The sequence below is a fragment of the Hydractinia symbiolongicarpus genome, chromosome 9, assembly GCF_029227915.1.
Source record: "Hydractinia symbiolongicarpus strain clone_291-10 chromosome 9, HSymV2.1, whole genome shotgun sequence".
Classification (NCBI taxonomy): Eukaryota; Metazoa; Cnidaria; class Hydrozoa; order Anthoathecata; family Hydractiniidae; genus Hydractinia; species Hydractinia symbiolongicarpus.
Genome location: NC_079883.1, coordinates 6,184,742 through 6,201,247, shown reverse-complemented (window position 1 = coordinate 6,201,247; position 16,506 = coordinate 6,184,742). Strand labels below are relative to the sequence as shown.

The 16,506-nt window shown below is 32.1% G+C and overlaps 1 protein-coding gene across 1 annotated transcript; it reads left to right on the top strand.

The window, feature by feature from the left end:
* The first annotated feature begins 370 nt into the window (after positions 1-370).
* LOC130656896 (sec1 family domain-containing protein 1-like) lies at positions 371-13,098 on the top strand. The gene is made up of 21 exons (XM_057459837.1): positions 371-1,037; positions 4,448-4,518; positions 5,221-5,309; positions 5,438-5,528; positions 5,690-5,812; positions 5,950-6,037; positions 6,154-6,243; positions 6,579-6,634; positions 6,725-6,807; positions 7,063-7,162; positions 7,730-7,869; positions 8,234-8,324; positions 8,403-8,479; positions 8,810-8,891; positions 9,024-9,083; positions 9,241-9,277; positions 9,349-9,416; positions 9,871-10,224; positions 10,957-11,022; positions 12,043-12,117; positions 12,608-13,098. Exons 1-21 carry the CDS (start codon positions 1,007-1,009, stop codon positions 12,629-12,631), a joined length of 1,896 nt encoding a protein of 631 aa, XP_057315820.1. The 5' UTR covers positions 371-1,006; the 3' UTR covers positions 12,632-13,098.
* The last annotated feature ends 3,408 nt before the right edge of the window (positions 13,099-16,506 follow it).

Sequence of the window (16,506 nt, the reverse complement as noted above, 5' to 3'; positions counted from 1 at the left end):
TATTTCGGTCTGTAAAATACACAGTATGCATGTCAATATTGTATGATGACTTATGTCACTATTAATTACATAATTACATATTCATACAACCGGTTAGTTTAGAAAACCTTTATTTTTAGCACTACAGCAAAAGTTGATGTGACCACCTGTCAATAAAGGACAAAGTAACATTGACAATTTTTTGAAAAAAAAAATTATTTTCCAAAAGTCCAATAAAAGTTAAGTCACAAAATTTCAAGGAATTTCATCCAGTAATTGAAAAGTTATGAGACTTTATGTGGGTAAGCTTGTATAAGCCCTATGTTTTACTCACAAAATTTGATTGCAAACCAACATGCAGATTCCAAGTTATTCATCAGCAAAAAATGGAAGAACGAAAAAAGCTCTTAAAAAATTTAGCTAAAAAACTTGTTAACCAACTTTTTAAGCTCTTAGTCCAACATTATTTTATACCTTGGGTTCCCTTTAACAGTATGTAAAACAGCATTCAACAAAATGTAATTTCTTGTAAGTTTTTTTGTTCCTCTACAGAACATTCATTGTGCTAAATGCACGAACCTAAAAAATTTGCTTGTTTGCATAATTTTCATGCTGAATTAATTAGCTAGCCTCGTTAGCTAGTCATACTTCTTAAAAGTGATTAGGAAATTTTCGTTAGAAGATTTTTGGGTTCTTGGGTAATTTTTGAGAATTGCTGAAGGTAGCTGAAGTTATTTAAAGGTGTCGTTCTCTATATTTTTTATTCTAAATCAAACTTCTCATAACATCTGCCGCATAAAGGTACATTTGCCATAACAAAACCGTTGGGTCTTTACTGTTGATTGCTTCCTCGGAAGCGCATCCGTGTGCACACAACAGTAGGATCGTTTGTTTTCAAATTTGGGGGTCGTTGTAATGTGATTGACGTGTTTTCCTTGTTTCACGGCGGACGATGGATTTATCGGCCAGCGCTTGAGCCTGGAAGAGCGCACCGTTGCCGTACACTACATCTAACCAGACATTAAACATGGCGTCTTCGCTACGATCAAAGCAAATAGGTTTGTTATGCAGTTTTTTAGTTTCTTATTCTTGGTTCCGGGTTAACATGCTTAAAATTTTCTGATCCATTTTCAATAAAAATAACTAACATACTTGAATTTAACATCAAACTGTTAGCTACAAAAGTTAAAAAGTTTGTGATTTTTTTGCACATGCGGAAGCATTTCTGTAGGCAGAAAATATAAACAACAGATCACAGTAATCGAAAAAATCCATCCAAAAGAGAAATATCCGCTCAAAATTAGTAATAAATTGTAAAAAGAATTTAATTTAAGTTCCTCTTAAATCTTATGCTACCCCAAAAAATCTTTAATCTTCATTAATAACCATTTTACCCTGTGCAAGTCCTGGTTTTTTACCTACACAAAAGTGCGCAGATGCCCATTTTCTTAAAATGAAATCAAAACAACTACGTCATGTGAAAAGTGGTATACAACTGCCTCCTGTGTAATTACAGTACTGTGAAAAGGTTTGTTAGCATCGTGGTCTGTGTTTATTTCATGTTACGCACGAACCACGATAGCCCGCGATGGTTATTTTTTAACAATTATGGACCCCACAATCATGTTTCTTGGACTACACGAACAAAAATTAAACATTACAACGTGGCGTCCACGATAGATAACTTCTATTGTAAAACAACAAAGCCTGTTTTAGTTCATTAATTAAATCAAAAACCGACAGCAAAAAAATAAATTAACACTTGTTGTTTTCATTTGTTGTCATAAAGCTAGCTAAATAATAGATTTTAATCGTTCAGGAATCAAAACGCGATGTAAAAAACATTTCTATCACCGTTCTTCTTTATTAAACTTTTAAAACGCAATCTAAAACAGCATTTCTATCGCCGCTTTTCGTTCTTAAACTTTTAAAATGCAATCTTAGAAAGCATTTCTATCGCAGCTTTTCGTTTATAAACTGTTAAAATGCGATCTTAAAAAACATTTCTATCGCTGCTTTTCATTTTTAAACTTTTAAAATGCGATCTAAAAAAGGATTTCTATCGCCACTTTTTATTTTTAAACTTTTGAAATGCCATCTAAAAAAGCATTTCTATCACTGCAATTAAATTTAACTTTTCTAGACAAATGACATTTCGTAAAATACAATCGCGTCCTTGACGAAAAAGTATACACCATGCAAAAACTACGAATATACTTGATAAAACCTGAAACAAACAAATTAACTTTAATGAAAAACTTTTTTGAAAAAAAATTTTTAAATTATCTAGCTATAAAAATCATGGAGCTCACAAAAATAATCGTGGGAAACACGTTTCTTCGTGGAGATAATAATATAAGCGTGGTGGCCACGATAGAATGTTTGAATGCTTGTTATATAATAAAGACCACAATTTTATTGTGGTTCATGTGCACCATGCTAGTTACACAAACACAATGTTAATAAACCTTTTCACAGTACTGTAGGCTACACTATATCAATAAGTTCTGTGGAAAAATCCATTTAGGAAAAAAAAATACAAAGATCCGTCATTTGAACTTTACCGACGTCAGCAATAGCCCACTGATGCACAAAGATTTTAATTTACAATTTTTAAGCTCGATCCTGTGTGGAGTTTAAAATGCTAATCAATTTTACTGACATTGGCAGTGTCCCACCAAATTGCACAAAAATTTTTTTTTTACTTTTTTTTCGTGTTTCTTCCATTGTGTAGAGGTTGAAATGCTGATCAAGAAAATGTATAGGATGATGCTCTTTTGAGAAACGGTTGAAGGGATATGAAGATTTAACTTTTTTTAACTGTTTTTCTATAAACTTAATTTAAGAGGCATCATAAAACACCAAAAATGATAAAGTTAATATATTTTTATTTCCCTCTGCTCACATGACAAAACTTTAAAGCTTTTCTCAGCATTTTTTATTGTTTACCTGTTTTCTTTAAACCTGTTTTCTCTTATCTTTTTCAAAAGTAGAAATCTTAAACGTCGTAATCGATTTCCAATTTTGATTTGCAAATTTTTGCTCAAAAGCCAGTATGCAAAGAACATTTTCTTTGAAATGCGCTAGTTGGTAAAATATTCTGGAGGTCATAAGCGGAACCTGACTAAGGTCATAAATGGATGCAAAGCTTACATTTAAACTGTATTGTATTTTAAAGGAAACAAAATTTGAAACCAACTCAGAAACGAATCATGAAACAAATTATTTTCCCAAAGCAACTAAAAACATAAATAGTTATACGCAAAATTATTTTTCGATATACATTTCTTTTTTGTTTTAACAAATGTCAAAAAAAATTAATTTAAAAAAGGGTAACTTCTTTGAGTGAACCAGTAAAATTGCGTATTCATAGTTTCGAAAACCAACTGTGTGAGACTTTGTTTGACCCCGTTTTATTTGTAATATCCTATTTTGATAGTTTTTAAACAAATTACAGCAATGTTTTGCTTTTTTATGATTCCTATTTGATTGTTTTTCAACAATCTACGGTGATATTCTTACTTTCTAAGATCATGTTTTGTTCTTTTTGCGATGGAGAATGCTCAATTTCTGTAGGTGATGTGTGACAAACATGTTATAAAACGAATTAGTTTAGTTTTTTTTAAAAGATTCAGAAACAATTTGGAAATGATTGACAATTCATTGAAGCGATTTCTATATATTTTGTAACTATTTTGAAATTGTGTATCACTTCAAATTAAATATTTTACGAATTGAAATGCTTATTTTTTATACGATTGGGAAGAAGACCCCTTGGAACAACTTAGTGTATAAACTTTGCATGTTTTAATAAATTTTGATGCTAAACCTAAAGATGCTAATCTTTTTTTAAACAATCAAAAAATTTTAAGCTTGTTAACTAATGCTATGGTTTAAAATATGACACTGTAACGTGTCTGGGGTTCAAAACTTTAAGCATCTCCCACTCTCGGCAAATGAAAAAATAATAAATTTTGCTAAGAATCATGCATACCCACCGTTTTACACTTCAGAAGTTGCGTACAACAAATTAAAGTAGATATTTGTAGCTAAAAAATAATAATAAAATAATAATAAAAATAATAATAAAATAAAATAATAGTAAAATTTTTAATAATTACGAAGATGAAAAAAAAGAACAAAATATTTTTATTTTAATCACACCATGATAGATCAATAGAATGTATATACTATGAACATGGCCCATACACCACTGTGCATGAAACACACTTGCCATATTAAGTGTCTTGATTCCAGTACTGTATGTTAAAATGAAATGCAATCTTATTATTATTTCTCTGTGTCTGTTATAAATAAGAAATAACTTGAACCTCCAAATAACTTAACAAATGAATACACTAATTTTTAAAGCCAAATGACTTGGGTATACATAGTGCTCCTACAGCCTCAAAACTTTCGACTTTTGACATTGACTTTCTAATCGTGCTCATCAATTTCTTTCGTTTAGAATGTCTTAAACGAATGTTAAATTTAAACGAAAATGCTGCGAATTCTTCTTCTACTGAACCATCATGGAAGGTAGGTAATCTATATAATAATACACCAGTTCCTTGTGTCTGTAACAGGCAAAGTGGATGTGTTGTTTTTTCTAAAGAAACAGCCACAGTAACATGTCTCTTTTGCTAAACTTTTATTTTTATTCTGTCTTTTGTGCGTTTTAAATTGATTTAAAATTTTTGTTTTAAAAAGTCACGGTTTATTTATTTTATTGTTCTCATAAAAAGCTTTGTGTAATGATGTAAACTTTATTACACAAAAGTCACGGGTACTGTTATATGAAAAACATTTTGATTTTATTTATTCCCGCTTGAATGGAATTAACAAAAAAACAATGAATTTTATGGTTAATTTTGCTCACTATGTTGCTGTTTTTTATTCAGTATCTATAGTGGATTTTTCCACGGTGCTAAATACTAGTCTGTTTTTAAAATAATATTTTAACTTTTATGGGGGCATAAAGTGACTGTGGCAAGTTCAAAGTTTAATAATTTAAATTTCTATATTTTCCCTGATTTTGTTGTTGTCTTTGTTGAATGTTGAGATCAGCAAGAACATAATCATGCTAATTTATTTATTATTCTCAATAAATTTGTGCCAAGTTTATGTCCTCAGTGTAACTTTGTGAGGATTTTTTAATATTAAGCCTTATTATATTTATGTAACAGATTAAGCATAATGGGTTGAAGATTGCAGACTGTTTTTATTTGCCCTTTTTTATAGGTGCTTGTTTATGACAGATTTGGACAAGATATTATCTCTCCACTTCTAACTGTAAAAGAATTAAGAGAGCTGGGAGTTACCCTTCATTTGTAAGTATTAATGTTTCTGTTGTCATCCTGCTAGGCCTTGCATGTCATTTTAAACTATGATCTCAAACATGTAATGTGGGTTTAACATTGTGCTTTATATTATGAAGAAACTCTAATCTTATTTTTAGGTTGTTACATTCAGATAGAGACATAATACCTGATGTACCAGCTATATATTTTGTTTTCCCAACAGAAGAAAATGTTCAGAGGATTTGTAGGGTATTGTTGCATATATATTTTATTTGGCTTATTAGGCTCAGGTTTGCAATTGCAACACATATAATTCTTGTGGTGGTCTGTCCTGCTGTACTGTTTGATTGTTTTGGTTCAGTAAGAATATTGTCTTTTTTTTCCAAGTGTTATATATTTCTTTCTGTTAGGATCTACAAAATGGATTATATGAAAAGTATTATTTGAATTTTATATCTCCAATATCTCGTCACCGTCTTGAAGATTTAGCAACATCTGCACTGCAACATGGTAGTGTTGAACTTGTATCCAAGGTAAATATATGTTTTGTTTGTTTATTTTTACTCATGCAGTTAACATATGGACAAGATTGTCAGGTGATCTAGAAAGATAAGAATAAACTTTGTTGTAATTATCATATGAAATATCTACTAAATGTGTATTATTTTAGGTTGTGGATCAGTATTTAAATTATATATCGTTGGAGGATGATTTTTTTACAGTAAAGCACCATGACAGGGACAGTATTTCATACTATGGTATGGTACAGTATTTTCACTCACTTGTGTATAAGTTTAGAGGATCTTGCTTATAAGTTTAGAGGATCTTTCACTTTGGTGATATATCCTTAAACTTTTACCTATATTTTATTTAGCTTTGAATAAAGCAGATGCAAAAGATACAGACATTGAACATATTTGTGATACTTTGGTAGACAGTTTATTTTCCTTCCTAGTTACTACAGGTAAGGGTACTACTCAGGTAGGGGTAGACTCTATTTTCTGTCATCATAAGGACATATAGCAAAAAAGAAGGAACAGAAGATTCTCAAAAATTTCCACTAATGGGTCAGGTCATAACGGAATGACAGTGTTTGAATCACAGCAAAAACAGAAAGACAGGTAATTGTTTGAATCATTCTTGCTAGAGCTGTATAGGAGAAATGCATGTGGATTACAAAACTTTGTACTGGGTTTTCTATAAGATTGTACATATTGGATACATTCTGGTTTGTGTATCCATTATCTTAATCTGTGTTTGTAAAAGAAGTAAAGATATTAGAACCTAAATTTTTTTTAGGTACTGTTCCAATCATCAGATGTCCTAAGGGAAACGCAGCAGAAATGGTGGCAGAGGTATTTGTCACTGTTGATTCTTTGTTTTGGTGGAAATTTTTACAAAGTTTATTACAGTAATAGTCTATTCTGTTTTTACTTTTTTTTTAGGTACTTGATAAAAAGATTCGAGAGAATTTAAGAGATTCTCGTAATAGTTTATTTACAACGGATATACAATCTGGAAATTTCAGGTAAAAGAATCTTGTTAACGTAAAGTATAGGTTCCTGTATGGTGCATTACTGCTACATCATGCATTTTACGTAAATAAACACAGAGTATTTTGCAGGCGGGACATAAATGTGCAAAATTATGTGCCAATGAGTTAAAACGCTTGCTTCAAAATTGTTTATAACTGGCAACATTAATTTTTTTTTTTTAATGTTAATTGTCTTTTTAAGTTAAGTTGTTTATTTTAAGTGCTAGTTCTGTCTCATCTTACTTTCAGCTTTCAAAGACCTGTGTTGATCATATTGGATCGAAATAATGACTTATGTACCCCTCTTCATCACACTTGGACATATCAGGCATTATGTCATGATATATTTGTAAGTCAATACTTTACCCTATCACAGAGATTAGAGAAAGTCAGGAGGCTTTGTTTAGCTATCAGGGATAATTTACTTAGGGTCAGGCAGAGGATAATAAGGGAATTCTAGGTGTTTATTTATAGTGTAAACTTGTAACAGCCTTTTATCTGTGACTTACCAATAGTCTCTCTGTGAGATGTATTTCGGCTTTGGTGTGTCCAAGAATAGTCGGTTAATATGATGCTAATCAGTTAAAAAAATGTATTTTCTATACTTTGCAGTTACATATTTTAGAAAATTATGTTCTGAACTTTCCACTAATCATCTTAGTCTATATAATTTAGTGTCAGCAAACACAAATATGTAGATGTGTTGATGCAATATCCAAGCACTGTACCATAACGAAAGTTGCTGAGAACCAGCCCATAGCAAATTCTGTGTTTTTTTTACATAGTATAATTGTAGTTTGTGTTTTGATTTGCCTCCATTATTAACCTTAATTTTAATCAGGAATTTTTGCAGTGCAGTAAAATATAAAGTGTTCTTTAAAGACTTTTAAATGATCATAAGGATTTTTCTTTGTAGGATCTTCAATTAAATCGTGTATCTGTTCAAGAACCCGACACCAATATAAATAATATGGCTAACAGTCAACCCACTCGAAAACAAGTCAAAAAATATGACCTTTCTGTTAAAGATAAATTTTGGAATCAACATAAAATCAGGTGAGAATGTAAATGTGATCTTTAATAATTAACCAGCTGTAAGCCAGAAGAAAAATTGCTGATTTTTGTAAGAGAAAAAAGAATTGGTGCTAACCTATATTTTGGGTTTTATAGCTTAGCTTACCATAGCTTTACTTGTAACGTGTTCGATCTCCCATCTATAGTTTTAAAAGCCCTATACACAACAGATTTTATTTTTCCTCCAGTGTATTTGACAAGACGTCCAGTAGTCTTACAGTTAATTAACTTAGAATGTTTTGGTGCCGTTTAAACAGTTTTAATCAACCCCATTGGCAAAATATTTTCTGTCTCAAAAATTATGTTGATGCTTCTATTATATCTTTTGCATTTTTTTTTTTTACAGTCCTTTTCCAAACGTCGCTGAGTCAATACAAAAAGAACTGGATGATTACCGTTCTTCAGAAGAAGAAGTCAAAAAACTGAAGAACATGATGGTGAATTCAAATTTGTTTCTTTAAAATTGCTTCATCATAGTAAAATTTAAAGTAATTCAAGTCTTTTTTTTTACATAGGGTGTGCAAAACGAAGAGGATGAAATGATCGAGAGTATGTGGTCGGACAACACAACTAAACTTACCAATGCTGTCAGGTATTTTTGTTGTTATTAGTGTGACCACGTAAATCTATATATACTTTTCTGGTTTTTTTTTTTGCGTTATGCTTTTATCTTCGTACTACTGATGTCGATATGTTATAGGGCCGTAAACCTTTGTTATAAGGATTAACCAGAATACCATGTTCTCTTTTGGTACTGCTATAAATAAGTTGTTGATGAACATTTTATAGAAATTAGATTGTAAAATATACCTACAGGGATTAAAAATTAACACCAAAGTGAATTTGACTACATCTAATTGCATTTAATGGGACTCCAAGTATTTGACCTATGGCCTGTAACTCGTGGTCTTTTATCGTTTAGTTCTCTTCCAGAATTACTAGAGAAGAAACGTATGATAGATATGCATATGAATATAGCAACCGCCATGTTGGAACACATCAAGGTATTTGAAATTTCTACCCTGATTTAATTTTCACAAATTTCCAAGTTTTGCTGACTTGCTTTCCCAATTCTTTTTAATAATATTAGGTAGTTGGCTATGAAATCAGTATTGTGTTCTGTATTTGTTTTGTAGCATCGTAAATTGGACATCATGTTTGAAACAGAAGAAAAAATCATGAGCAAATCATCACTGGTAAATGTATTTCTTTAAATTCTTTCTTCGCACAAGTTTTTGTGTAGAAAGCCAGAGACAACTTTCGATACTACAAAATTTAATTTACTGATGAGATGTTTTGCTGACAAAAGAAAAAAAATTCTCTGCTTTTATATTCCATTTAAATTTGTTGTAGGAGACAGCTGTTTTGGATATTATCCAAGATCCTGAAGGTATAAATTTGTTCATAAAGTTAGAATTTATCATTTTTTTGCTCTCTATTATGACTCTTGTTATTTTTCAGCTGGTTCACCTGATGATAAGTTGCGCTTGTTCCTTATATACTACATTTCAACACCACACATGTCCCAGGTAATAATCTTAAAATCACGTTTGTTAGCGATGTAATCATGTCCTTGTTTATCTGCGGCGCACTCTGTATCGCCTCGCTGGTATAGCAATTTTTGAGTGATTTTTTTGCTTCATGGTACTTTGTATTGAAGTATCTCTAGTCATCAATGCCTAACTTGGAGATTTGAGGTTATTGAGGTAGAAAATCAGAGTTTGAATCAAAATGTGGCTCATTATTATTTATCATTTTTATTTATATTATCTGTTTTTATTAAATTCTAACTTTTGTTGTTATGCTATTGTTACTTATTGTTTGCGTACTCTTTTCTCTAAATATCAGTCTCACGTTACTTGAAGCTTATATACAAAAAACAGTAGGTCTATTGTTTAGTGCAATGAAGAAATAAGAATAATGACCTAAAGGAAGGGTGTAGTTGTTTAGTTCTCGCTACCTCGTTATTTTTTTCGATTGCAGGGTGAATTGGATCAACATATAAACGCATTGACCCAAACAGGGTGTGATACAAGTTGTCTGTCATACATGAAAAAATGGAAAGCATTCAATAAGGTCGCGTCTGGTCCCATCCAAACTGGTTCAGGTCAAAGTACATACAGCGCCATGTTTTCACGTATTATGAGCACGGGTTCTCAGTTTGTTATGGAAGGTGTAAAGAGTTTAGTGGTGGGAACAAAAAACTTGCCTGTCACAAGGATTGTAGACGCCATTATGGATCATAAAAATATACCGGAAACCGAAGATTATCGTTATTTTGATCCTAAAATGCTAAAAGTGAGCGAATCATCGCAAAGAAATAAATCTTTTCAAGACGTATGTATTTATACCTCTCTTTCTGTCAACCATAGCAACAACAAAACGATAAAAACACAAGAATAATGACTTTTTGTTTAATGACGTTTTTGTAATTAGCTTGTGTCGTTATGTATCTTGACTAAAGTCGCAAATTAAAAACTCGCGATTCGTAAAGCTTACCCCGCGCAAAAAAACAAGTTGATTTTATACGAAATAGCTTGATAAGTTGTCTATGAATCTTTTTATTTTTTTGAAAAATCTCAATCGTTTCTCAATATCTTTGGCTTAAAAGTTTTGATAATTATGTTAATTAATGCCAAAAAGTTTAGTAAAGTATGAGGTGATGTAAATATGTTATCACCTATTCAGTTTGATATTTTAAATATATTTACATGAATATTGATACTTAGTTATGCTGATTATCATTTATGCCAGAAATTGAGCATCTAATAGATGATGTCATAATTCTGCATTATTGCCTAAACTTTCAAACTTTAAGTATTTGATTACTGAAAATACACACAGAAAACAGAATGAAAATTTCGTTTATTCTGCTTTAATAGAATAAAATCCCTGGGAAAATATCATATTTTCGGCTATTTAAGATAAATACACACAAAAATTAAAGCGCGTAAGGTAGCCTTTATGTGGTAATGCTGAAACAGTGTATCTCTTACAATATTTAGCATCCATTTTATTAATGGTATTGTGTAGCTCAGATGTAAAAAGTGTTATTTTGTTCTATGTTAGGCTATCGTGTTCATTGTTGGTGGTGGAAATTATATTGAATATGCAAATCTTATAAGTTACGAAAAAGTAAGTGATGTTGAAAACCAAAAGAATTTTTCATTTTTTCCTATTTATCACATAAAATTGCAAATTGAAATGTATTTTGTGGCCTGTTTTGTTTAGTACTTTAGCAATTGATAGTAAAAGAAATTGAACGGCTAAATGTTTCAGTTTGTTACTTTGCCTTTCTTTATACATTACAGCTCCTAAGAATTATTTATTTTGCAGATACCTTAAATTTTTGACACTAAAGTTTAAAACTTTAAGTGTAAAAAAGTCGATAGTAAAGTGTACAAATTTAGGAGTCATGACGAGATTGTTCTTTGATTCACTTTCAATCATATGACTCTTTCTCACTCGCCGTTTCGCTGTAACTTGTTCCATTGTTTGGTTTCTGGTTTGACTGACTGATTGGTTGTCGGCTGGTCCACTAAACTAAAAATACATCTGAACATGACTATGACATCGAAATGTTATTAGTTTGTCACCAACTTAAGGAATATAAGATTCGCGGGAATTAATTTTCCAACTTTGCAAGTTTTTGGTAATTTCGTAAAAATTGGTCCTTGCGGAAATTATTCAGTAACTCGTTATTTGTGAAATTTGCGAAATAAACACCTGTGAAATTTAGATATATTTTTTTCTTATTTGAAAAACGATTGACACTTATTTTACCTTCTGATTTACCTACGAGAGAGAAAGAGAGATGCAGTGAATTTCAACTCCACAAATATGTTATGTCTCTTTACATAAAAGCCTTTAAAACCGTTGTCATTAAATTATATAACTTCGTGAATTATTTTTTTTTTTTAATTATTCCGCAAAAATTATTTCCCTTAAGGTAAATACTGTTTCTAAGCAAAATTGGTCTAACATTACAACTGCGAAATTAAGGCAACACAAAATTTGCGCGAATTTTAAAAGCGCGAAATTATTTGCAAGCTAACTAAAACCACGCAAACTATGAGGGTATACTCTATAATTGATTTGAGCTTATTGTGTTTTTACTATCGAACATAGAACTTCTAGCATATTTTTAAATTCTAGCGTCAAGGAAACAACCAGAAAAAAATTACATACGGATGCAGTGAACTGTTAAATGCAAATCAGTTTTTGAAACAGGTAAGAGAAATTGCTTACGATTCTCTAGTTCCCCTTAAAGGTGATGTAAATAGTTGTCTGATAGGAGGATGATTTGTGTACTGCCTTTCACAAAGGCGTTAATGAAAAAGACGCTTCGTGCATGAGATTGCAAGGCTTAAATTACTAAGGACATTTTTCTTTTTCATTGTTTACACCCGCGTGATTCAAACTTCATATGCTAAGTAAAATACAGGTATGCATACGTGTGACCAGGTTTCATACGATGTTTTCGAACGAGTAAATAATAGCCCACGGAATAATAAGCGCTCTCCACCACAGAGAAAAAGCGTATTAAGTAGCCTACTCTCGGTCCAAACTATGTTGATCCTAAGTGATAAATTTTGAAAAGGGGACGAAAATTAGGTGTATCGAAAAACTGAAGCCGACGAAAATATGGATCGATGTTGCTGAATCATGATATTTATCTGAATCATAATATTAGTCTGACGCGCATTTTCTACTTTTATAGCTGCAACTGCTGGGTAGTAAATGAATCGCATAGGATGTCAACACCTGCAACAAACTGGTGGTGGTTATCCATTATGACTACGAGTAAAGTCATCACGAAAATGCAAGAGTAGTAAGAAGCCGAGAGCAGTTTAATGTTACATGGAGGGAGAACTGTAGTCAGGGATTTGGTTAGGCGAGTCAAGTTAATTGGTGAAAAGAAAATTTTATATATTTAATGAAAGATATCTTTGGTAATAATAAGTGTAAAAACAAAATCGAGATTAGAACAAATAAACTTGAATCGTGAAAAATATAAAATTTCATGTTTAAAGAAACCATTAGTCGTTAGAAACTAAGACGTTTACAAAATGAAATCTTGAGGGTTTTTTCCAGACCTCTTGTGTCATTTAAAAGACTTCAAAGGTACCATTTTTGAAAGTGTATGGGTATTGTCTCGATTAGTTTTTTAGGCGTGAATGCGTAAATATTTATTTTATTAAGTAATCGAGAAAAATATATGTGTACATCATACTTCTGAAGTTAGTTTTTTCACGTATACACGTTTTTCTTAAAGTAATATGGAGGCTTAAATATTTTAAAACTAAAAGGATCCTGGAAATAAACGCGTAAAAACGGTCCCACCGAACCGCCATATCTTCTAAGGGTTAGGTTGTTATGAAAAAGGGCTGCTCATGTTTTAGAAAATGGATAAAGTGGTCAACCCCACGGTACCTAACATAAACCATCTGAGTATTGTCCTCGATCACCAATCGCGTCTTCATTTCGGAAAGCTAATTATTTGTAGACTGAAAAGGGGAATTTTTTTTTAAAAAAAGGCGTTACACCACAAGGGTTAAACAACAAAGCAACTTGTAACCAACAGTCCAGCGTGGAGTGAGTAAATAATAAATAGACACAGTAGTACTAAAAGTTAAGGAAATTTTGACCGGCACATCAGGCTCACTGAGAAAGTAAATTTGATCTTCTCGATAACATAGTCAAGAAGCAACGAACTAGCAAAAGTTGTGCCTCTAACTGAAGCAATATTTTTGCCTCGAAAATTTTGTATTCTTATTGGGTACTGTAACACACTAGTGAAATGCATGCTGCTAAGTCGAAAAAAATTATTTTCCAGTTGTTTTTCACTTTTAGAACAAGGCGCACCAATTAATACAGATATAATTAGAAGGGATTGTTCGATAATATCTTGCGCTCCAAAGGTTTGGGCTATTCTAGGTGTGACAGTAAATGGGATATTTACTTTAACTTTTTTTTTCGTTTTTAAAGTACGTGTGAAAAATGTTCCACTACTGGAGATACATTTCTTGTACAAGTTTTATGGAGTTTTCAGAAAGATGCTGCTTGAAAACGTCGCCGATCTCCTTCCTGCGGATTAAACTTTCAAAGAATTCTGCGGGGTATTCAGCTTCAAGCGACATTAGCAACCATAAAAGTAACATTATATCATTGTTCTGCGTGGTCACACTAGCCGTGTTTACTTTTTTTTCTTGCGCAGGATTGTAGCTGTACATTCGGTTCCCTACATTATTGTCAATTATTTTAACCTCTGGTGCGGAGATCCCGGCCTTTGTTTCTTTGACAATTTCAGCCGTGATATTTCTTTGCGTAAATGAGGGATTTATTATGCCCTCCGACGTGTTTTCACTAACTTTCTTATGATCCATTTTAACTGACGTTTTATTGACATTTTTAAAATCTTGTCTACCCACCAATTTCGTTTCTCTAACACTTTCAACACACTCCTTCTTTCCTCTGATAGACAAATCATTGAGTGATATAACATCTGAAGAGTTGGTTGCCTGGTTTTTTATTACGTTCATCGCCGTGTTTTCTTTTCCGCCATTTTTTGTTTTACGTAACGGTATCACGAATTTTACTTCTTCAAATGGTTTCGTCTTTTCGGAGTAGATAACTGATTTCAAAGATTCAGCAACTTTTTCGCTCGCTGCTTTTTTAACAAGTTCAGCAGATGAGAGTCTTTTTTGTGTGCCATCAAAAGATATAGGAGATACTCGATTCTTCATACCTTCGATACTTCCGGATATTACACTAGAGCCGGTTTTTTTATCAATTAATCCTTGTAATTCAATATCTTCAGGAATAACGATATTTTCAACGCTTTTAGGTTTGGGTTTTGTTGAAGGAGGAATTCTTTTTGCGCTTTTCCATTGCTCTTTGGTTTCTTGTGATATATTTTTGTTCGACATAATTTCCCTTTTGCATTCCTTTAACGGATTTTGATTTTCGTTTGTTAATTTTCGGTAGTTTTTAAATGAACCAGATTTTGACATTTTTTTTCTTTTTCAATATATTAGTAACATCAGTCAAATTTGTTTTAAAAGAAATTGTAAACTCTACAAGTTAAGTGCCAGAACCGGTTGCGAAATTGAAGAAAATGTGGCATAAGGGGGTTATATTATGAAAATGCGAATTTAAAGTTAGAAAAATAGTGTAGAAAAAGTTATTTGAATTGTACACAAATATTTCTTTAACAAAACCCTTACGTTGAATCGTAACTGATGCGGGCAATTAAACTTGTTAAAGTTAGAAATTTTTATAGATGTTATTAACCACTATTTATACCCCCTGATTTCTTGAACATATCGTAGGTGAAGCGCGGAAAAACAAAAGCATTGTTTATAAAAAGAATTATAATTTTAATATCAATTTAATATCTTTCTACATCTACTTTTGAAGAAGTGGTAATACTGAGATATGTAAAATCACAGCTTCGTGCCAAGTTTTTTTAAATAGATTATTAAACAACTTCGTACCCAGACATTTCTTTTGACTGATAACCAAAAGCACTCTTTTATTGTTTTTTCTAATACATGTGTTTCATAAGAACGTCTAAATTTATGGCTATTTTCTAAAAAATATTTAGCCTAAAATGTGTAATGTGTAACCGTTAGTTCAGATTCTTCCAGCGTCAGCGTGTGAACTTTTCAAATGTCCTTGACATTTACAACACGACTTATTCGTCCCGATTGATAATCTAACTATGTAAGATCATTGAACGACTTTAGAAATCATGGTATGGAATGGTGGTCCTGGATTGCCCCTATTTGTTTTTTTTACAGATGATGGGCTCAGCGGTGAGACGTTTGCTTTGGTCAAAATACCGTCTCTGGATTTGACGCTTCTTTCAGATGTCGCGAGTCGGAGTATCGCCTTGTTGTGATAAGTATGTAGGTAAGATATCATACAACCTTCCCCATTACCAATTCAATTAATGTCCTGGTTGCTGGCTAATGCTTTCTTTGTGGTACATTTGACCACTTCTACTATTGACTAAGCTAATCCGTTAGATTGAGGGCAGTAGGAATGTTGCGTGTTTAAATTCCCACTGTGTTGAAAATTGTTTAAATTTGTAGGGCTTGTATTGTGGTCCATTATCTGGAACCACTTCTGTTGGAATGCTGTACCTTGCAAAGGTGTCCTTCATTGCCTCTATTACTTTCTCCAAAGGCAAAAGGTAGACTTCCGGAAAGAAAGAGAAATGGTCAGTGATGACAATATATATTTTACCATCAGTACCTAATTTTTCCAGGGACGAACAGGCAGTGGAGGCGGTTTGACCGGAATTGGTGAGTTTGACTTTTAACGCTTTCAATTTTGCCAAAAGCATGTTTGTCTCGCACGACTTTTAGAAATGTTCCATACCCAAGTATCCTGTGCAGCATGTCTTTTTGCATTAAGTTGGTATAACTACCTTTTAGCCCTTTAATATTAATGCGTCAATTTCTGTGAGCTCTGATCGACTGTCCCAGGAGGTTTGTACTTCTGGGTGACTCCTGATTTTGTGCTAGGCTATCTTTTTTCAATCTAACATGACTTGCTAAAGTTTATTATCTGTCTCTTGCTGTATTTCTGTGATCTTTTGATTGCTAGCTGACA

What these genes read in the sequence shown, in the direction of transcription:
- LOC130656896 (XM_057459837.1), top strand. Translation starts at nt 1,007, where the DNA reads ATGGCGTCTTCGCTACGATCAAAGCAAATAG. An exon ending in GTGTTGAACTTGTATCCAAG is followed by an intron (nt 5,813 to 5,949) that starts GTAAATATATGT and finishes GTATTATTTTAG; the next exon opens with GTTGTGGATCAGTATTTAAA. An exon ending in ATCTTATAAGTTACGAAAAA is followed by an intron (nt 11,023 to 12,042) that starts GTAAGTGATGTT and finishes TTTAAATTCTAG; the next exon opens with CGTCAAGGAAACAACCAGAA.